At 44.3% G+C, this 22479-nt stretch overlaps 1 protein-coding gene across 2 annotated transcripts in view; it reads left to right on the top strand.

The window, feature by feature from the left end:
* LOC118389870 (single-stranded DNA-binding protein 3) overlaps positions 1-22479 on the top strand; it is a 129307-nt gene that overhangs the window by 18388 nt on the left and 88440 nt on the right. For both annotated transcript variants that reach the window (XM_052456989.1, XM_052456991.1), the window contains exon 4: positions 10564-10648. In XM_052456989.1, coding sequence (XP_052312949.1) covers positions 10564-10648 — 85 coding nt within the window. The remainder of the gene's footprint in view (positions 1-10563; positions 10649-22479) is intronic.

Here is a 22479-nt window from a genome sequence, read left to right as displayed (position 1 = left end):
ACTGGATGAGAAGGAAACACCCATGCCTGGGCTCCCCTCCAGCTGACGGAGGGAAATATAGAGGGAGCGAGAGATAAAGGAAAGAGCGCGACTGGGAGAGAGGGAGTGAGTTCACAGGCAGTTTTTGTTTGCCCTCTCCTGTGCTCCTCATCCTGAAAATCCCCTCTACCCTCCACCGCTGAACAGGGGCATTTTTAGCGGCATTCTGCCCCCTGAATCGCTGACCTGTTTTAATTGTGAATCATGTTTACACAGCTCATAATGGTCCTTAAGACAGCCTGTGTTCGCTCTGTCTGACAGATTTCACTTAAATCTACCAGAAGCACAGACAGATTGACATAGACAAACATACAGTTTTTGAACAAGTTTCCTTTCACGTTGCCTAACCCTCAAAGTTTTAAAGTCTCCGATTGCTGAGGCACAGTTTGAGGGAACCCCCTGTGTGTGTGTGAGCAGTTGCAGAGGAGAGAGATTATTAGCTAAACAGGGCCTCAGTGTGGTGTGAGCCAGTGGAAGGGTGTCTGTCTGGGGCTGCAGCATGTGGACTGGGAGGCTCACTGGGGGGCCTCCCCCTCCTACGTCAACCCCCTCCCCCAAACAAAAGGTCCAGATGGTAAGGGAAAGCCAACCACTCCCCCTCCCTCAACCTTTGTCTGAAGGCCTGTCCTTTGTTTGCGGAAGAGACCCCAAACGGATTAACTCCTTACATTCCAGTCTCCTTTGTGTTAAACAGCCAAATCCCCCACCCTGGGTTTTCTTCCCTGCTTCTGTCTCAAACAGTTTCCTGTTGGGCTGTGCAGGGCTGAATGGGTTGAGGGAGGGGGTCAGTCATCCACATCTGTTGTTATGGACGCAGAGATAAAGCCAGGGCTCCGAGAGGGGTGCAGGTGTTGATTGTGTCATTAGCTCTCTACATTGGTCTGCCAAATCAATTGTTTTAGCCAGTTTTCACTGGACATACACTCTGTCACCCTCTGAGAACCTCACCACAATACTATGTACACGGATCATCCCTCAAATTGCTTCCAGCTGAAATTCCTCCTTGCGAGGGGCAAAGAAAACACTCCAGCAAAACAGACTTGCCCCATCCTAGCTCTCCTGGTTATTCTGTATCAGGCAGGAACCTGGGGCTTTGTGGTTCCTTTCAGCCTGTCTGTGTCAGGCAGAGTAGAGCTGCTATACCTGACCCAGAAAGACACGAGATCATCTGGCCAGAGCTTTCCCCTGGTTAAATAAATAAAGGAGTAATCTGTTCCTCTCATCTTTAACAAGATGCGCACACATTTTTCCTTTATTCTCTCCGGCCATTTTCAGATGTTGAATTTATTAGTTATTAATCCGAGGGGAGGGCTCCTGTGGAATTCTAGAACAGATTTACATGGCGTGCTGTTTTAAGAGATGGAGTGCCTGTTTCTCTTGTGGCCTCACATTGGTACCAGGAGAATAGCAAACCTCAGTAGGGTAATAAAGGGGGCGGCAGGGTAGGCTAGTGGTTAGAGCCTTGGGCTAGTAACCGGAAGGTTGCAAGTTCAAATCCCTGAGCTGACAAGGTACAAATCTGTCGTTCTGCCCCTGAACAGGCAGTTAACCCACTGTTCCTAGGCCGTCATTGAAAATAAGAATTTGTTCTTAACTGACTTGCCTCGTTAAATAAAGGTAAAATAAAAAAGACAGAACGGTTTTGTTTTTTTGATTGCAGGTTTTGTCCCATTTAAGAGCAGCTCAGGCTGATAATAATAGTAGTAGCAGCCATAGTCAACATGTCTCCTCTCTTCTCCTGTCCGATCCTCTCCTTAGCCTGGCTGCTCTGTCGCTCCAGCAACATCACTGTCGATTTAATGCCCAGGCCCTTACAACCACTTGTCTGTGTTTACTCTGCCCGTAATGGCGGAAGGCACATTGTTACCACCAGGCTTTGTCAGAGAACAGTTAATTGCAGTAATTATCACAATGGCATTTCATTTTTGTAATTGTCTTATGAATGTTGATGCTGTGGAAAGTGTGTGTGTGGCCTGTTTATGCTGCCAGTCCACATTTCCACATGGTTTTGACTGGCAGTTCATTTGGATATGGCAGAATTTGCCCTCTTAAGCTGGAGTATGAATCTCACACCGACTAATCTTAGGGATTCCACATAGCCAAGTTAATTTATTTAAAGAGATTGAGCGGTTCTTTGGCGACTAGTAAGTTTATTTATTTTTTAAACCTCCCGCTTTGGGCTGGATGTGTCAATGTGTATGTAGTTCATACATGCATATAATCCACGAGCGGAATTACGGTTTTACCTCAATTAGCCACGAAATCCGTCGTTTTAAAAGCTATTGTTTTCTGGAAGCTGTGTAGCGCCATGTTCCCCCACGTGTGCCAGCCCCCTAGTAATTTGAGTTTCAGCCAATGAGCTTCAGCCCGTTGCTATTTGAGTGACCGCAAGGCTTGCCCAGCATTATCCAATGAGTTTGCAGGATGGGCATAATGGCTCGTTGGACACAGCAGAGTTCAAGTGAGAGCAATGACATGGTGCACATATCTGCACATACACTGAGTGTACAAAATATTAGGAACACCTTCCTAATATTAAGATGCACCCTCTTGCCCTCGGAACGGCCTCAATTCTCGGGTATGGACTCGACAAGGTGTCAAACGTTTCACGGGGATGCTGGCCCATGTTGACTCCAAAGCTTCCCACAGTTGTTGTGTCGAGTTGATTGGATGTCCTTTGGGTGGTGGACCATTCTTGTGAGCACTACATTCAAAAAACGACTGGCTGAAATTATACTTAAGTTTGACATCTTTAAGGCGAGAATGCATCCACAGTATAAATATTTCCAGCTTTTCAACCTATTGTTAGCTAGTTTAAACTAGGCTTGGCTAAAATCAAATCAAATCAAATGTATTTATATAGCCCTTCGTACATCAGCTGATATCTCAAAGTGCTGTACAGACATGCACCAGTGTTGCATGTGCAGTCTCACTGAGACAAATCAACTTTGCTATTTCAAACTTTGGAGGGTGTCAGGTTACGATAACCCTGCTCCCCAGTCCCCATCACCTGGTTTGCACCTAGTTGCAGCTTTCCAGTAACAAACTATAACACGCGTCTTATTTCATTTCCCAGAGAGCTGATTGGATTTGAGATGGTCCCTCTGTCTCCCTTCGGCAGGCGCGGCTCTGACAAAGCTGCAATCTCTTTAACGGCAGCTGATAGATATGATAATGCAGCCTGGCTTTATTGTCAAGTGACTGAAGGGCAGGCTTCATGGGCCCCCTCAACACACACACACACACACTCGGGCATAAACGCTCGCACATGCATAGATCCACACGCATGAACCCGCATACACACACTTCTCTGTTCTCCAGCTTTCTCTACTCTGTTTCTCTGTGCTATTCATCAGGGAGTACAGGAGGACAGCTGACCCAGACAGTGCACACCTGAGAGCAGAGGGCAGTAGAAAGTCAAATGTGTTATTATACAACTACCTCTGTTTTTATATCTTTGCTATACTTCACTGTGCTTACACTGTAATGAGACTGTACATATGAATATACCTACCGTGTACAATAAATACAGAGTTTTACCACCACTCCTATAAAAGTGTGACAATATACAAGTACCAGTCATAAGTTTGGGCACAAATCAAAATGGTATTAGTCACATACAACAGTGAATTGCTTACTTACAAGCCCCCAACCAATAATACAGTTTAAAGAATCAGAATAATTCATTAAAGAACAGCATTTAAATAACAATAGCGAGACTGTACCGGTACCCCCTGTGTACAGAGTCAATGTGCAGGGTTAGTTAAGGTAATTGAGGTAATATGTACATGTAGGTAGACTATGCATAGATAATAAGAGTAGCAGCGGTGTAAAAGAGGGGGTGGGTAGGCAATTCAAATAGTCTGGGTGGCCATTTTGATTGCTGAACAATTAATCTTATGGCTTGGGGGTAGAAGCTGTTTAGAAGCCTCTTGGACCTAGATTTGGTGTTCCGGTACCGCTTGCCATGCAGTAGCAGAGAGAACAGTCTATGACTGGGGGGGCTGGAGTCTTTGACAATTTTTAGGGCCTTCTTCTGACATCGCCTGGTATAGAGGTCCTGGATGGCAGGAAGCTTGGCCCCAGTGATGTACTGGGCCGTAGGCACTACCCTCTGTAGTGCCTTGCCGTCGGAGGCTGAGCAGTTGTGATAGTCTCGATGGATCTGAGGACCCATGCCAAATCAAGTCTCCTGAGGGAAATAGGTTTTGTTGTACCCTCTTCACGACTGTCTTGGTGATGTGGACACCAAGGAACTTGATGCTCTCAACCTGCTCCTCTACAGCCCTGTTGATGTTAATGGGGGTGTGCTCGGTCCTCCTTTTCCTGTAGTCCAAAATCAATTCCTTTTGTCTTGTAGTCCACAATCAATTCCTTTTGTCTTGATCACATTGAGGTTGTTGTTGTCCTGGCACCGCACGGCCAGGTCTCTGACCTCCCTATAGGCGGTCTCGTTGTTGTCGGTGATCAGGCCTACCACTGTTGTCATCTGCAAACTTAATGATGGTATTGGAGTCGTGTCTGGCCATGCAGTCATGAGTGAACCGGTAGTACAGGAGGACACTGAGCATGCACCCCTGAGGGGCCCCCGTGTTGAGGATCGGCGTGGCGGATGTGTTGTTACCTACCCTTACCACCTGGGGGTGGCTAGTCAGGAAGTCCAAGATCCAGTTGCAGAGGGAGGTGTTTAGTCCCAGGGTCCTTAGCTTATTGATGAGCTTTGAGGGCACTTTGGTGTTGAATGCTGAGCTGTAGTCAATGAATAGCATTCTCACATAGGTGTCCCTTTTGTCCTGGTGGGAAAGGGCAGTGTGGAGAGCAATAGAGATTGCGTCATCTGTAGATCTGTAAGGGCGGTATGCAAATTGGAGCAGGGCTAGGGTTTCTGGGATAATGGTGTTGATGTGAGCCGTGACCAGCCCACTATGGGGGTCTGCTTAAAACATATTGGTATTACAGACTCAGACAGGGAGATGTTGAAAATGTCAGTGACGACACTTGCCAATTGGTCAGTGCATGCTCATAGTACACGTCCTGGTAATCTGTCTGGCCCTGTGGCCTTGTGAATGTTGACCTGTTTAAAGGTCTTACTCACATCGGCTGTGAAGAGTGATCACACAGTCATCCGGAACAGCTGATGCTCTCATGCATGTTTCAGTGTTATATGCCTCGAAGCGAGCATAGAAGTTGATTAGCTTGTCTGGTAGGCTTGTGTCACTGGGCAGCTCTCGACTGTGCCTCCCTTTTGTAGTCTAATGGTTTGCAAGCCCTGCCAAATCCGACGAGCTTTGGAGCCGATGTAGTACGATTTGATCTTAGTCCTGCATTGACTCTTTGCCTGTTTGATGGAGGGCATAGCAGGATTTCTTATAAGCTTCTGGGTTAGAGTCCCACTCCTTGAAAGTGGCAGCTCTAGCTTTTAGCTCAGTACGGATGATGTTTGTTATCCATGGCCTCTGGTCGGGGTATGTACGTACAGTCATTGTTGGGACGACGTCATCGATGCACTTATTGATGAAGCCAATGGCTGATGTGGTGTACTCATCAATGCCATCGGAGGAATCGCGGAACATATTCCAGTCTGAGCTAGCAAAACAGTCCTGTAGCTTAGCATCTGCTTCATCTGACTGCTTTTTTATAGACTGAGTCCCTGGTGCTTCCTGCTTTAATTTTTGCTTGTAAGCAGGAATCAGGAGGATAGACTTATGGTCAGATTTGCCAAATGGGGGTTGAGGGAGAGCATTATATGCATCGCTGTGTGTGGCGTATAGGTGGTCTCTAATTTTTGTTTTATTTTTTATTTTCTCCCTCTGGTTGCACATTTAACATGCTGATATACATTTGGTAAAACGGATTTGTTTCCCTGCATTAATGTCCCAGGCCACTAGGAGCCCCGCCTCTAGATGAGTGTTTTCCTGTTTGTCTTAAGGCGGAATACAGCTCATTGAGTGTGGTCTTATTGCTAGCATCGGTCTGTGGTGGTATGTAGACCGCTACGAAAAATACAGAAACTCTAGGTAGATTGTGTGGTCTACAACTTGTCATACTCTACCTCAGGCAAGCAATAGCTGCAGACTTTCTTAGATATCGTGCAACAGCTGTTTACACAGATAGAGATGTATATAGATAGTCCGCCCCCCTTGTCTTACCAGACGCCGCTGTTCTATCCTGCCGATGCAGCTTGCAACCAGCCAGCTGTATGTTGATAATGTCGTCGTTCAGCCACGACTCCGTGAAGCATAATATTTTACAGTTTTGAATGTCAAGTTGGTAGTATAATCTTCTTCATAAGTTGTCAATTTTTATTGCATGTTAGCTAGTACAACCAAAGGCAGTGGGGGTTTATTCGATCGCCTATGAATTCTCAGAAGACAGCCCGACCTCCATCCTCTTTTTCTCCATCTTCTCTTCACGCAAATGACAGGGATTTGGGCCTGTTCCCAGGAAAGCAGTATGTCCTTCACTTCGGGCTCGTCAGACTCGTTAAAGTGAGGAAAAAAAAGCTTCTGACAGTTCGTGGTGAGTAATCGCTGTTTTGATGTCCAGAAGTTATTTTCGGCCATTAGAGACAGTAGCAGCAACATTATGTAAAGAATTAGTTTAAAAAAATAAGTTACAAACAATGCTAAATGTTTTACAATAAAACAGTTGGTTAGGTGCACGTAAAACGTCAGCCATCCTCCCAGGCGCCATGATGCTACTCTACTCATTCAAGGGTTTTTCTTAAATGTTTTACTTTTTTCTACATTGAAGAATAATACCGGAGACATCAAAACAATGAAGTAACACATATGGAATCATGTAGAAACCAAAATGTTAGACATATAAAATAAACTCAGCAAAAAAGGAACATCCTCTCACTGTCAACTGTGTTTATTTTCAGCAAACATAACATTTGTAAATATTTGTATGAACATAACAAGATTCAACAACTGAGATGTAAACTGAACAAGTTCCACAGACGTGACTAACAAATTAAATAATCTGTCTGTGAACAAAGGTGGGGGTCAAAATCAAAAGTAACATTCAGTATCTGGTGTGGCCACCAGCTGCATTAAGTACTGCAGTGCATCTCCTTATGGACTGCACCAGATTTGCCAGTTCTTGCTGTGAGATGTTACCCCACTCTTCCACCAAGGCACCTGCAAGTTCCCAGACATTTCTGGGGGGAATGGCCCAAGCCCTCACCCTCCGATCCAACAGGTCCCAGACATTCTCAATGGGATTGAGATCCGGGCTCTTCAATGGCCATGGCAGAACACTTACATTCCTGTCTTGCAGGAAATCACGCTCAGAACGAGAAATATGGCTGGTGGCATTGTCATGCCAGGATGAGCCTGCAGGAAGGGTACCACATGAGGGAGGAGGATGTTTTCCCTGTAAAGCATAGCGGTGAGATTGCCTACAATGACAAGCTCAGTCCGATGATGCTGGGACACACCGCCCCAGACCATGACGGACGATCCACCTCCAAATCGATCAGGCATCCAGAGTACAGGCCTCGGTGTAACGCTCATTCCTTTGACGATAAACGCCAATCCAACCATCACCCTTGGTGAGACAAACTCGACTCGTCAGTGAAGAGCACTTTTGCCAGTCCTGTCTGGTCCAGCGACGGTGGGTTTGTGCCCATAGGTGACGTTGTTGCGGTGATGTCTGGTGAGGACCTGCCTTACAACAGGCCGACAAGCCCTCAGTCCAGCCTCTCTCGGCCTATTGTGCGTGATGGATTCTGCATTCCTGGTGCAACTCGGGCAGTTGTTGCCATCCTGTACCTGTCCCGCAGGTGTGATGTTTGGATGTACTGATCCTGTGCAGGTGTTACACGTGGTCTGCCACTGTGAGGATGATCAGCTGTCTGTGCTGTCTCCCTGTATCGCTGTCTTAGGCCTCTCACAGTATGGAAATTGCAATTTATTTCCCTGGCCACATCTGCAGTCCTCATGCCTCCTTGCAGCATGCCTAAGGCACGTTCACGCAGATGAGCAGGGACCCTGGGCATCTTTATTTTGGTGTTTTTCAGAGTCAGTAGAAAGGTCTCTCTACTATCCTAAGTTTTCATAACTGTGACTTTAATTGCCTACCGTCTGTAAGCTGTTAGTGTCTTAATGACCGTTACACAGGTGCATGTTCATTAATTGTTTATGGTTCGTTGAACAAGCATGAGAACCAGTGTTTAAACCCTTTACAATGAAGATTTTTTGGATTTTTACTAATTATCTTTGACAGACAGGGTCCTAGAAAGGGACATTTCTTTTTTCTCTGAGTTTATATTTGAGATTCTTCAAAGTAGCCACCCTTTTTTGCCTTGACAGCTTTGCACACTGGCATTCTCTCAACCAGCTTCACCTGGAATGCTTTTCCAATCGTCTTGAAGGAGTTCCCACATGCTGAGCACTTGTTGGCTGCTTTTCCTTTTCGTCCAACTCATCCCAAACCATCTCAATTGGAATGAGGTCGGGTGATTGTGGAGGCCAGGTCATCTGATGCAGCATTCCATCGCTCTACTTCTTGGTCAATTAGCCCTTACACAGCCTGGAGGTGTGTTGAGTCATTGTCCTGTTGAAAAACAAATGGAAGTCCCACTAAGCGCAAACCAGATGGGATGGTGTATCCCTGCAGAATGCTGTCGTAGCCATGTTGGTTAAGTGTGCCTTGAATTCGAAATAAATCACTGAGTGTCACCAGCAAAGCACCATCACACCACCTCCATGCTTCAAGGATGGGAACCACACATGCATAGATCATCTGTTCCCCTACTCTGCGTCTCACAAAGGAAAGACTGTTGGAACCAAAAATCTCAAATTTGGACAAATCAGACCAAAGGACAGATTTCCACCGGTCTAATGTCCGTTGCTCGTCTTTTTGGGCCCAAGCAAGTCTCTTCTAACTGGTGTCCTTTTAGTAGTGGTTTCTTTGCAGCTATTCGACCATGAAGGCCTGAATTGTGAATCAGGCTGCCATAAGGGCGGCACACAATTTGCCCAGCGTCATCCGGGTTAGGGTTTGGCCGATTGTAGGCCGTCATTGTAAATAAGAATTTGTTCTTAACTGTCTTGCCTAGTTAAATAAAAATCATATTTAAAAAAACTTGAACACTGTGAAGCATTTTTTGGGGATGCAATTTCTGAGGCTGGTAACTCTAAACTTCGGTGGTCCTCACGAGAGCCAGCTCCATCATAGCACTTGATGGTTTGTTGCGACCACACTTGAAGAAATGTTAAGTTCTTGAAATGTTCCACATTGACTGACCTTCATGTCTTAAAGTAATGATGGGCTGTTGTTTTTCTTTGTGTATTTAAGCTAATATGGACTTGGTATTTTACCAAATAGGACTGTCTTCTGTATACCACTCCTACCTTTTCACAACACACCTGATTGGCTCAAATGCATTAAGAAGGAAAGAAATTAAACAAATGAACAAATTTGAAATGCATTTCAGGTGACCACCTCATGAAGTCTGTTGAGAGAATGCCAAGAATGTGCAAAGCTGTCAAGGCAAAGGGTGGCTACTTTGAAGAATCTCAAATATAATGTATATTTAGATTTGTTTAAACACTTTTTTTTGGTAACTACATGATTCCATGTGTTATTTCATAGTTTTGATGTCTTCACTATTATTCTACAATGTAGAAAATAGCAAAAAATAAAAATCCTTGAATGAGTAGGTGTCAACTTTTAACTGGTACTGTATGTTTTCAAACTGAGGCGATGAATGATTATCTGATACATGCACAGTTATGGGTCATCAGCTCATATTTTCTGCTCCATTTTGCAGTCTGTCATATCAAGTGTCAGACGTTTCACACGTTAGAAGTCTGGTTTTGCCGCCTCAGCAGAAAGAATGCGTATTGTGGAGTATTCGCCTTCGAATGTTTTGGAAAAGGCGTAATGTTTCTCTTGAGCCCCAGTCAGATCAGCAGCTTTTATGTGCTATCCATTAAATCAATATCTTAGGCGCAAGCACAATTTAATGGGGACTAGTTAAACAGGTAATTAATTTCAATTAAGTAATTGAGAGCATTTGGATTGGAACCTGGTGCCCTCTTCAACTCTTAAGGACTGGATTTTCCTTAATTAACAAATATCATAAGTAATTGATCAGTAACCAGCATCTCTGACCCAGCAGAATGAGAGCCACTGTACATGAGATGGTTCAATTCGACGACACTGCTTTGCTGTAGCTCTGAGGTGGACTACGGGTTGGATTAGAATATTTTAGAAAAATAAACTGACAAAGTTATTCATTTAAACCCTGGTTATAAAGGGTATAAGTGAAGACACCTCGGACAACTAACTTTTTAGCTTGATCATGTTTCACTTTGTCATAGATGTGGTCTCCATGGATAGATGGTAATTTAGCTTACACTTCACATCCACATACTGTGTATACATTCATGCATGAGGGAATCAAACCCACAACTGCATGATGTGGCCGGCACCATGCTCCAACTCAGTCATGTGAACAAAATCTGTCTGTTAGTGTAAACTGAAACCATGTTCTCTCTCTCTCTCTCACCACAGTGTATTCTGGGATCTGTACTGCGCTGCTCCGGACCGGAGAGAGACATGCGAACATTCCAGCGAGGCCAAGGCTTTCCACGACTATGTGAGTCAACCTGTCATTGTTGTTGTGTCGGAGGCACACTGGCCATTGTCAAGTGGTTGTGTGGGCTATTGAATGTCTAACTGTTATCAATGTTAATTTTGCAACATCAAATTGAGACATTTGCGTGCATGATTGTTTTGGTCATGATATGAATGTAGTGTTGCTTGGTTTCTTACTGCAATAGGTTATATCCTCCTAAGTTTAGTGAAACAGTTTCCTGGCTACCCCTCTCACTACTTCCCTGTGACCCCTGACCTCAGAGCCTTACCTAAACTGTCTACTGAAGATGAAATGTCAGGCCTCTGCAAGGTTTTTATTGGCCTTCAAATGGTTTCAATAAGGGTGGGAGCAAATAAAGCAACTTGGTGAGCTGTTGACCTGGATTAAGTTCAGTGCTGGGGCCGACGCATGGGGCCCAATTGGGGGTGGCGTAGGGGTCATGGGCTTGCCATCCCTGACCCTCTCATCTGCAGAAGAGCTGGATGTTCCCTGGTGCTGGAATTGATGTGCTGTCTGAACTTGTGAACATTTGTTGACGCCAATCTCTGACTGCAAATGGCCATGTTAATGTTCCCACTGATTGACCTCTAGCTCATTGGCGGGACCTGAATGAGTTGAAGGTTAAGCTGCAGTCCCCTCGGACTCTATCTGCCTCACTCAAGGCAAGTGCGTTTTATTTGTTATCACCGCCATACCATAGTGCAGAATTCTCCTTTTTGGTCATGTTTTGGCTATGCTAAATAGTGGTATGACATACCCTTTAAAATGTTTCAAGTAAGGCTTGTGCAGCTAATCGGTTATGTTGGTCAGACTGTATTACTACCAGTTTGTCGTTCACCTGGCCAGTTAGGGAAGGAACTCTAGAAATGGATCATGATGGTTCTAATCCTGCAGGTTTCCCAGTTCTGTGCAGTTCCGTACTCTCATTTAGTCTGACAAGTATGAACAGACCAGACCTCCATCAGAACAGACTCATTTGTTGTGAGTGTGTATTGCACCAGCACAAGATGAACCCTTTTAGAGCCCAGAGCGGCCTTCGACAGCCTTTCTTAAGTTACAATAGCTGCCGCGAACAGCCTTGTTCTTCCAACAACAATATCTGTTTCAATTTCCAAAAAGAACTTGCGAGCAGCCTGTTATCGTATTCGCGTTTCTGTCGTCATCAATGAGAAACCGGAAACGGGGTATGCTTTCATTTGACTTTTCAAAGTTTTTTTTTTTTTTTAAACTTCATTACTCAATGACCGTGCTGACGCAGCTTTTCACTGTGATAGAGGTTTTATCTATGTTGGTTGGTGATTATGGATTTGCACACGTCCTTGCACTTTGAAAAGTGAGAATGTCCAGGTGAGTGAAATAAGTAAAACCGCAGGTATATGTTTGGTGTTGTCGACATTCGATGCTGTGAAACTTGGGGAATAGCTGACAGATTAGCAAATCATTCATGATAACTTGGTTGGTACAGACGAGCACATCAGCTGTGGAGCTCGAATGATTGATTGCTCTGTCTCATGGAAGTAGTTGGTGTTTAGCTGTGTATATAGTCTGCGAACTAGTTGGTTGTTTTGTCTCGTTTCTACTGATGTAATTCAAATGGAAACGGCCCAAGCTGCTTGCTATAGTTAGCTAGTTAATCTGTCAGGCAAGAAAAGTTGTGTGTAGCATTACATTTGGGCTGCGCTCGCGAAGCGTCAACCTCACTCTCACTAGCTAGCCATGCAGATAACCAGCTAACTAGCCACCGACTTTGCTTAGGTTATGGTTTGTCATGTTTGCTAGGTGCAGATATTCTTAGGCTTTACATTGCCTTGTTGTTCTATTATTTGACAGCTTAACTGTCATGTTAGGGTTGAGGCCCGCACAGTGGAGCTCATATGATGAGTTGGATATTTGTTTACGTAACCATCTAACAAGTTGCTTGTTTTGTCCTCTTTCTACTGATGCAATTCATTTGGAATCTGTCCCAGCTTCGTAACTAATCAGCTAACATTGGCAAACTCTGTAGTTAGTCTGTTAGGCAAGAAATCGAGAGTTAAGAAAATATTTAGTAAATAAACAAACTAAAGTAACACAATAAAATGACAATACCGAGGCTGTATACAGGGGGTACCGGTACTGAGGTAAATTAGAAAGATGGTGTGTGTGTGTGTGTGTGTGTGTGTGCGCATGATTGAGAAAAAGAGCGAGACAGAGGGAGGGAAAGATTATGTTCCTATAATCGTATCCTGGTTGTTGCTCCTCTCCCCGTGTTACTCTGTTCCTTTAGGTCAGTGAAAGAGAAGGGAGTGATGTGGAGAGTCAGGGCTCAGCAGCAAAAGGCAGGGAGGAAGAGGAGTTAGAGATGATTGGAGGGAGAGGTGGAGGGAGAGGAACATGGAGGGAAAGGAAGAGGAGGAGGGAGATGACGACACAGAGGGAGAGCATACCTGAGAGGAGAGCCTATGTTTCCATGGTGTGTGTCTGCCCCAAGTCCCACCATTCACCCTTGTGCCACACCACTTGGACCTAAAGTGACCGTAGCAGGGGTTTTGGTAGGAATTTGTATCTGTTCCAGAGCTTGTAAGGGATTACAAGACAATAGGGGGGTTGACCATCTTGACCAACTGAGGAGCTATTGCAATGTTGGACGCACAGGCAGAAAATGATGGTAGTATGTGTTTTGGGGGATGCTCAACATTGCCATCATAAATGCATACATTGTGTGGGGGACCCTGCAAAGCCCCCTTCCCAGAAACCACAGGCTCTGGGCCCTGAAGGCATTCAAAATGCAGCTTGTGTGTTCTCTTTGATATGGCTATAGTGGCAGGAAGGGGAGCCAAGTGTGTGGCACCAGGGCGTGTGGACCGAGTTGTAACTCATTGAAAAGTAGGTGAAGTTTGAAGGGCACAAGTGTGGTGTGCATCCGGAGTGGACGCAGGGCAAAGAGTGGGAGCTGTGTAGAAACCTCCTTTGGGAAGCTCTGTGTTCTGAGCCATTTTGCAGGATGGTATTGTGCTATAGTGTGAAATATGAATTTGTCCTAAAAATATTTTATTGTCACTGAACAAAACACAACAACTGTATCTTCTCTCTTTAGCTGACTCTTTAGCTGACTCAATACTCATACTTGTTGCATTCACTGAATTGTTGTCAAAGTAGACTATCTCTTAGTGTCAGGCCTGGTCTGTACTTAATCTTATTGCCAGAGGTTACCTACAATTTGAAATAATTTCCGAATAGGTGTTTGCATTTTTACATTGTTACAGAAGTATGAATCGTTGTTAATCAATTCGTTTTGAAATACTTTCTGAATATTGTCCTCTGGTCACATTTTGGATTATTTATTTATATGTAAATACTTAAGTATAATATATCATACTTGGTACATTTTGCGTGAGTAATTTAGTAATTTACTACAATTTAAATACTGTAGTGTTTTTTGTTGTGTGTTAATCATTTTTTGATAGTGAGTGTCTTTACACAATTGAGAAATGTGGGTTGTTCCTATTGACATGCATTTGGGGTCATATTAAAGAAGTCGTTTTCTTTAAAACTAAGTTAACTTGTAATTGTCATTTATTCTTTGTTTTTGAGCCATGTCTGTATGTTTGAAATGTGAAAAAATTAGCTTTATCGTGAAAATTCTCCAGTAATTTATAGCAGCATTCTAGAATTCTATTGGGGTCTAAAGGGTTAATTACGTGGTTAATTAAACCCCATGCTTAATTAAAGCTGACATGTGTCCCCAATTAATCCACACTGAGTGTACAAAATATTAAGGACACCTTCCTAATATTGAGTTGCCCCCCCCCACACACACTTTTGCCCTCAACAGCCTACTTCAAATCACTTAACTGTCATTTATTCAAATAAAATATTTGTTGTTGTGTATTACGTTTGTTTTATTTGATGAATTCATTTTTTAATTCCAAGTCATCTCTATAGAGCTGCTGCCTAAAATCACTATTCTGTAGTTCAAAGTAAATAAGGCATACTTTCATGACTGTTGAATACCAAGTGTCAATCACTTAGATCATGTATTTTCAGGTAGAGATACTTCACGAAGCAACAGCTGCTCTCTAAATCCCCTCATGATTGTGCATTATTCTTAGTGACGTGTAGTTCGCCAACGATTCGCTCTTTTTGAACTACTCTTTTTTTTTATGACTTGAGAGTCATGATTTTGGTTTTCTGAGTGATTTGTTCATTTTAGATGTTCATTAGACCTGCTGGCGTCGATGAATTCTACAGCAGGATTAATATGCGCTCCTCTGGCTCGGCGGCTCCGGAGATGTGCTCCAACAACGAACTGTCGTGTGTGTGTGTGTGTGTGTGTGCAGAAAAATAGATCATGCTGCAGGCAGCATAGAGAAGGAAAATACATGTTTAGAACTGATAAATGACAGTATGGTGCAAGAATGAATGCAATCAATTTGATTATTGAATATTATTGATGGACATAATTTTGTAGAACAAAAACATGCACAGCCTTCCTCTGCTGCTCAACAGTCAAACTCGTGAACAAATTGTTTGGGTGGCTGCTACAGTTCGTAGCCTATTGGGCATATCTCCCTCGTGGCAGTCATTCCGTTCACAATCTAGTCTGGTTGTGGCCGCAAATAGACCTCGTTTTCAAAGGTATCAATAAATAAATAATTGTATTTTTACGCCTAGCAATCACAGATTACGGGGGAACAAGAGGCTTGTAGAATCATGATTATTTCAAGTTTTTAGTTCGCCAGTAGGGGGGTCCTGCGTGCTCAGGGCATTACTGACTCAAATTAACGAAGTGAGTCAATATTTTTTATTTTGATTGTACGAGTCAAAGATCAGAGTCAGTAAAAAGAGCGGGACATCCCGTCACTAATTCTTCTGTCTATTCTGTAGCGGGTGTAAAAGAAGCACCGACCTGACAAGTAGATGTGAAATGGATTATGGATCATTGTAGTTAATTACCAAACTTTGTAGAATATTGGCCTGTTGGAAACTACAACTCCCTACTACATTGCACAGTTCAGGCTGGATCTGATTTATCTCTATAGAAACAGTGCAATGTGTGCATTGAGCTCAGAAAGAACTGAACGAAATGGAATTCAAATAATTGAACCAATGTAGGTCAATTAGTTTAAAAACAATCAATATCCCTCCTCACTACTCTCTCGGTAGCTAGCTACCTGTCTCAACCGTCAGCTACCCTCCATGCTAACTCTGACAACCCATTCAGTGAGCTGGTGGCAGGTCTAGTGGTTAGGACTTCCAAGAAAAGAGTACATACCTACATTTAATGTGATATGGGACCTGAACAAAGAAATAAAGCAATGTCTGCTCAGAATTGTTTAGTGACATGCACACGCGTTTCAAAACCCGACATGGTTAGGTGCTTTACGAAGACCCACACACCTAAAGATACATTATGTCCTTAGCTCCAGTGTCCAGATGTGGGGCTGCACTTGAATGTCCTCTGAGGGGGATCTGTCCTACTCCGTGGTCAGCCCAGTGTGGTCACTCAGTGTGGACGCTGTGGGGCTCTGGGGACCGCCACAGGGGCTCAGATGTCCTGCTCTTTTTTGTTGTTCTAATTCAAGGATTAATGGCCAGTTTATCTTGACCCCTGACCTGGTTGAAGTTCAAAGGGTAAAAGTATATCTGCTCGTCCGGGTTCTGTGTGTGAGAAGGGGCTTTGTGAAGTGGACTTTTGTCTTCCTCACAAGAAGTACATCGATATCACTGATCACCAATATCATTTGACAAGAAATTGATGTTGGTGGCATGAGAGTATGTTATAATTCAACGTTTATCTGTATATATCTACTGGATGGATTGAGCAGATTGGTTGAACTGTATGAAAAAGCATAACCCTGAAACTTTTCAAGATGTTTGTCTATAGTCAAATCTTCCCATCTCTCAGTCATGTTCATTTCCACAACTCTGTCTGTGTTGCTGGTGGACCCGGCGTGTGTGTTTGGGGTTACAGACAGACAGGACACAGGGTTAATGTTCCGTGAAGAACCTTACCTTGGGCTGTGGCAGGGGGGACCAGGGTGGGGGTGGAGGCGTGAATCCCCCGGGCCTGTCTCTGTCTGATTAACTCCAGCCGTTCCGATCCCTGTGGACCAGTGGTCTGATCAAGTCGCTGCCGCGGCCCGGCTGATAACAGCCCTGTTCCCCCGCCATGTCTCTCAGGATCACAGGGAGAAAAATAACACGACTCCCAGGGGGAACAGTAGACTCTGTCTCCGGTGTTAGACTCTGAGTTTGTATGGGTCCACACATTTTAATGCCATCTCTCACTGACTGGTTGTGTTTTGTTACTGTGTCAACTGTCCAAGGACATGATGGTGGCCCTGGCTGGGTTTGAAGGAATCCACCATGACCCAAACCCTTTCCTGTTTCCTTCTCCTGGGGCCTAGGAGGTAGACTTTATAGCCCTCCAGATTGGGGAATATAATGTGCTAATCCTCAAATCTGGGGGATGGTTCATGGCTAATCACTGGATTTTGGTGGGATTCTGACTCTGGCTGGGCTCCCGGAACTGAAAGACTCTGCACCCCTGGATTGCAGATCCAACGTGGTACAAACCTTCATAAACACACCACACTGGAGATGCATGGAACAGAAAAACACAGCCTTTATAAATGTTTAAGAGGAATTTCCCTTTATTCCTTATTGTTGAAACCGTTTCATTGATTCCAATTTTGTCTTCAAATCATGTTTACTTACTGAGAGAAATGCACATTCATAATTCTCTTTCCTACTTCAATTTGAATGTTCCTCAAGAGTGCTTAGAGTGAGGAAATGTTTTGTTTTTCCAAACATGAGACTTCTTTTGGTAATTCAGAATGAATGATGAAAGGAATAGCGGCATGAATGATTAAGAAAGTCAGAAACACACACACACACACACACGGGTGTAATGCACCCCAAAAATCTTAGGGGTCACAGAGTATGTAAGAATGGCTGAAGGGTATTAGTTGGAGACCTGAAATGTATTTTTCCTGCAATCTACATCCATAAGCATTATGCTTAATTCTATGTATAAAAATAAATATATAAATCATAATTAATATTTTTGTATTTTTTGTTGTTGTTGCATATCTCATACCTCTTGAGCTGTCTGTGCCTGACTGGTGATTATTTAGTAATTGCTACCAAACTTGCCAGCAGGCATACCAGATAAGCTAGCTACTCAAACTTGATGGACTGAAATGATGTCTTGGTAGCTAGTTATGAGGTAGCTACTTATGAATTTCATAAAATTGCTTTGAGGCTAGTAGTATTATAGAGAAACGACAAAAAAAAAACAGGACAAATCTGGGGGGGGGCACGTGCTCCTGTGCCCCCTATGGGCATGACGCCACTGCAAACATACACAAACAAACCCTTCCAGGAAGTAGTAATGCTCCATCGTTAGACTTTGGGTGTGTGTGTAAATTCGCTCTGGCTATCTACTCCGATTTCAGAGCACTCTCGCCTAAGTGTGCCAGAGCGCAGAATAATTGATGAATTTACGAACGCTCAACACCGGTTGAATATGGCCGGTGTCTGTAAACGTCTGCAAAAAAAGCATAAGTTGTTGCCAGCAGCACAGTTATAATCACCAATGCTCTGGATAATATGAAGACCGCCTAACCAGCTCTGCTAGGGCGAGTAAAATGCTCAGTGAGCTGTTCCTTAATTTGTGTCTGGAAGTAGCTAGCTTGCCACGTTAGCCAGTAAGCTTGGGTGGTTGACTGCCGTCGTGAGGTCAGAACGCTTGGATCAATCCTACTCCTCAGCCAGAGCATCAAGTGTGCACTCTGAGCACTCCAGATTGAATTTACGAACACACCCTTTGTTCTTAGCACAAGCTAGAGGTCGTGACCCCACACATCTGCGATTCTTGCCACTGTGACATCAGCGCCTCCGGAGTGTCACTGATTTAGTGACAGAAGTGCGTCATTCACAAAGCCGTGTCTTAATACTCTCTGGATGAGCTTGATGCTTGTTATTATGATTTTTTTTTGATTGACTTCTCATTCAGACAGCTCTGATGGAGACTCCTGTCAGTGGAAGTGGGGACACGTAAAGGCAGATGCTCATCTAAAAGTCAGCTTCTTGTTTAGTTTTTGTTCAGCATGTTCTGAAAAATAGCAACTACTGATCGTTTGAAAACTGAACTGGCCTGTCTTATGAATATCCATTTCCATTTGTAAGCTTTGATTTGGCCTCTCCCTGAACCTTTTGGTAATGACCAGGACTCCTTCCCAGCTACACAAAGAACTCCAGAACTCTTCCTTTGTTTGCTGTGAGCCTGAAAAGGTCCTATTTGCATCAGGTACAATGACATTCAGGATGTTGGGTCTGTGTGACATGATTTTCTATTGTAAAATATCACTTTGACACCTGCGCTGACTTGAATACTTAAGTGTCATAACCTCTTGTCAGGCGAATAGAGGGAGTCAATAGAGCTGATGGTATAATGTAGGGGTTGCCTTGTGTCAGGAAAGTGAAATGGTGTGGGATGTCTCGAATGACACTCGTCTATTCTCTTTTACAGTGGGTCGTCAGAAGTGCACTCTATAGGGAATAGGGTGTCATTTGAGAGGTAGTCAAGCTGTGGCAGACTGGAGTGTCCAGCAGGACTGAAACAGGTGGCACGGGGCTGGAGCGCCTCTCTGTAAATAACAACCATTGAGAAGCCATCCTTTGTGTGTACTTCGTCTGACTGTGTGCGTTTCTCTCATCGAGAACAGGTGCTCACTTTCCCCATTTCAATGAGTCGGTTCAATAAACCTTTTGCTTTGCCTCAGCCTTTCCCTTCGTCTCACCTTCTGTCCTTTTAAAAGAAATATCTCCATCTCATCCTACGCCTTTCTCTTGCCTCGATTTCTCTTAGGTCTGGTGCACAGTCCTCCCCTCACTCTAACACCCCCTCGTCTCTACCCCCCTCTTTCTTATTCCTCCCCCTCTCCTCTTGTCTCCCTCCCTCTCTCTCTCAGGAGATTGATTGGGTAATCTGGCTGTGTGCCAGCGGTGCCCGCTCTGCTCAGGGGAAGGAGAGAAGCGGGGGCGGAATGACGACATGGAGGAATTATAATACCATATAGGGAGACGATGTATGGATGGAGAGAGGAGACGGGGGAGGGGGACAGGCAGAGATGAGGTGTAATAGAGGCAGGATTGGCACCGCCATATCTTATTCATATTGTGGTGATATGTACACACTGTAAAGGCATGCCCCATCTCTCTCTCCCTCCCTCCTGCCAGCTCTGTCCCTCTCTTACTCATTCCCTCCATCTCTCCCGCTCTCATTCCCTCTCCCTCTCTCTGGCAGGTTTTCTCCTCTCCACTGTTTTCTCTAGCTATCAGACCGTTTGTGGCTCTTGGCTGCGGGGCTGACATCCGTGACTGAGCGGGGCTGTCTTTCTGCTCCGTGTTTACTGTTGTTGTCTCCCATCCTCTCTTCTCTCTGCCTGGAATGCAAGGGCCAGTCCACATCTCACGTCTCTATGTATCTCTGTGTAGACGTTTCCTAGCTGAACCTCAGAACAAAGGGTTGAAATCTCTGCCCCCGAGCTGTATGGTCGACTGCGGGTCTGGGAGTGACAGAATTATGGATCCTTTTTGTTTATCATTTGCTTCCTCGCAGGATGATTCTGCGTGCGAGTAACCATGCGCTTGGCTGGTGGTATTTAATCTCAATAGTTCTAAGAGGGAGGGGTGTAGGTGGAGAGGTGCTGAATTAGGTTTTCACTCTGCAGATTACACATTTTTAATACATGCCATACAATGACTTATTTGGGTCATTATCAGCTTGGTCTCAATAGTCCTCTAAGAAGCTGCACAGATGCATCCCTAAATGATTGGTGTCCCCCTTAGGGGGAGTTTAGTTGTTACTCTAACTGTATGTGGGCATGCTGTTGGAAGTCTACTAGCGTACGTGTGTGAATTTTCTGTAGGACTGTTGATATGGTGTGGAGTTGATTCTATAGGAGGAAGCTACCACAGTGCCCTGGGAGGGGGAGGGCACAGGCTGGCGAGGGTCAGGTTTGCCCCTGAGTCAGGTGTGCATGTAGCCGTGCCGTCCTGTCTGGAGCAGCCCAGTCACAGCTCCACTCCTCTCCTGCCACTGTTTGATCTACAGTCACACAATGCTTTGTAGTCTGGGGGCTGGCCACACTCCAACCACATCCACACTTCCACACACACCGTTTTTTTAAAAATACCCTGCCTGCAGAAATTGGCATAAATTACTGACATTACACAAATAATGCTGCAGCGTCTGCTTTTGGGAAGCCTCACATTTCCCTAGGCGATGTTCCGACCCAGGCCGGCTGTTTTTATTACCCCCCGCTGTGAGGAGGGAGATGGGAAGCGAGGGCGACCTGTTTTAGGATAGTGGTGAGTGTCCACTCCCAGCTCTTAGGTAGAAGACCCGTGGTCAACCTGGTCATGCTATATATTCTCGCCAACACCTGTAGAGCTTGTTCCTCTTACAGCGAGGCTCATTAGAGAGCTAACACTGATGGTGATATGGCTTGTCAGTTAATTCCACGGGACTGAAATTGATCTCCAGACGTTCACATTTGTTATTGCTGTTGGGAGTTGTAGAGGGAGGCCTTATTTTCTCCCACACAGATCCCCAATCGAATCTACTCACGTTTGAGCTACTGCCTCGGTTAATATAACACACGTTTGATTGCTTGGGCTTTTTATGGTCCTAGAGTACACATCACAATCCAGCTAGGTGTGTGTTTTCAAATGATGAGCAGGGGAATATATAGGTGTATGAAGTAGTGGTTTGCTGCTGATAGTAAACGAGCTAACAAGCATCTTTGATATTAGCTTTTTGAGTCACCTAATTTTCCCATTCTGACCTCGACATCCTTCGTTTTTCTTCTGTTTCAACCTCACTGTTCATTGTTCTCTGCTCATCATTCTTGTGCAATCTCTTCTTTTCTTTCTCTCTCTGAGATGAGTCAGTGGGCAGGCTGTGCTGCTGGCAGGCTGTGCTGCTGGCAGGCTGTGCTGCTGGCAGGCTGTGTGTCTGCTCTGCTGCTAGTGCTGCCTGCATTGGCTGGGCTCTGTCACCCAAGGCCTGCCATTGTACCAGTCTCAAGTACCAGCTGGGCACCCCAATTCGTAATGAAAATAAACCTGCCTCTTTTAATGTGTGTGTGAGTCAGTCAGTCAGTCAGTCAGTTGGACACCATGCTCATTGAGTCAAGTGGTGAGACAAACCCACTCCTCCTGAGAATGAATGGCTGAGACGTGCAACTGTCTCAACTCTGCATTACACTGCTGCCATCCCTGCTAGGATTAAAGACAAAAACAATTAGTCTTATTTGCAATTTAAATTCTCCCTAAATGCAGACTTAATCCCCCCCTTTTTTTAAACAGGCAGAATAAATGCAGAGATTCAAGTCTGTCTGGATTTCCTTTAGCTTTATTAACACGTAGAAGTTATACCGAATAACGGTTGTGTTTTTAGCTTTATTAACACGTAGAAGTTATACCGAATAACGGTTGTGTTTTTAGCTTTATTAACACGTAGAAGTTATACCGAATAACGGTTGTGCGTTTAGCATTATTAACACAGAAGTTATACCGAATAACGGTTGTGTTTTTAGCTTTATTAACACGTAGAAGTTACACCGAATAACGGTTGTGCGTTTAGCTTTATTAACACAGAAGTTATACCGAATAACGGTTGTGTTTTTAGCTTTATTAACACGTAGAAGTTATAACGGTTGTGCTTTTAGCTTTATTAACACGTAGAAGTTATACCGAATAACGGTTGTGCTTTTAGCTTTATTAACACGTAGAAGTTATACCGAATAACGATTGTGCTTTTAGCTTTATTAACACGTAGA

The sequence above is a fragment of the Oncorhynchus keta genome, chromosome 1 (assembly GCF_023373465.1).
Source record: "Oncorhynchus keta strain PuntledgeMale-10-30-2019 chromosome 1, Oket_V2, whole genome shotgun sequence".
In the NCBI taxonomy this organism is placed as follows: domain Eukaryota; kingdom Metazoa; phylum Chordata; class Actinopteri; order Salmoniformes; family Salmonidae; genus Oncorhynchus; species Oncorhynchus keta.
Note: the sequence above shows the minus strand (reverse complement) of the source record. Positions and strands in the feature narration are given on the sequence as shown.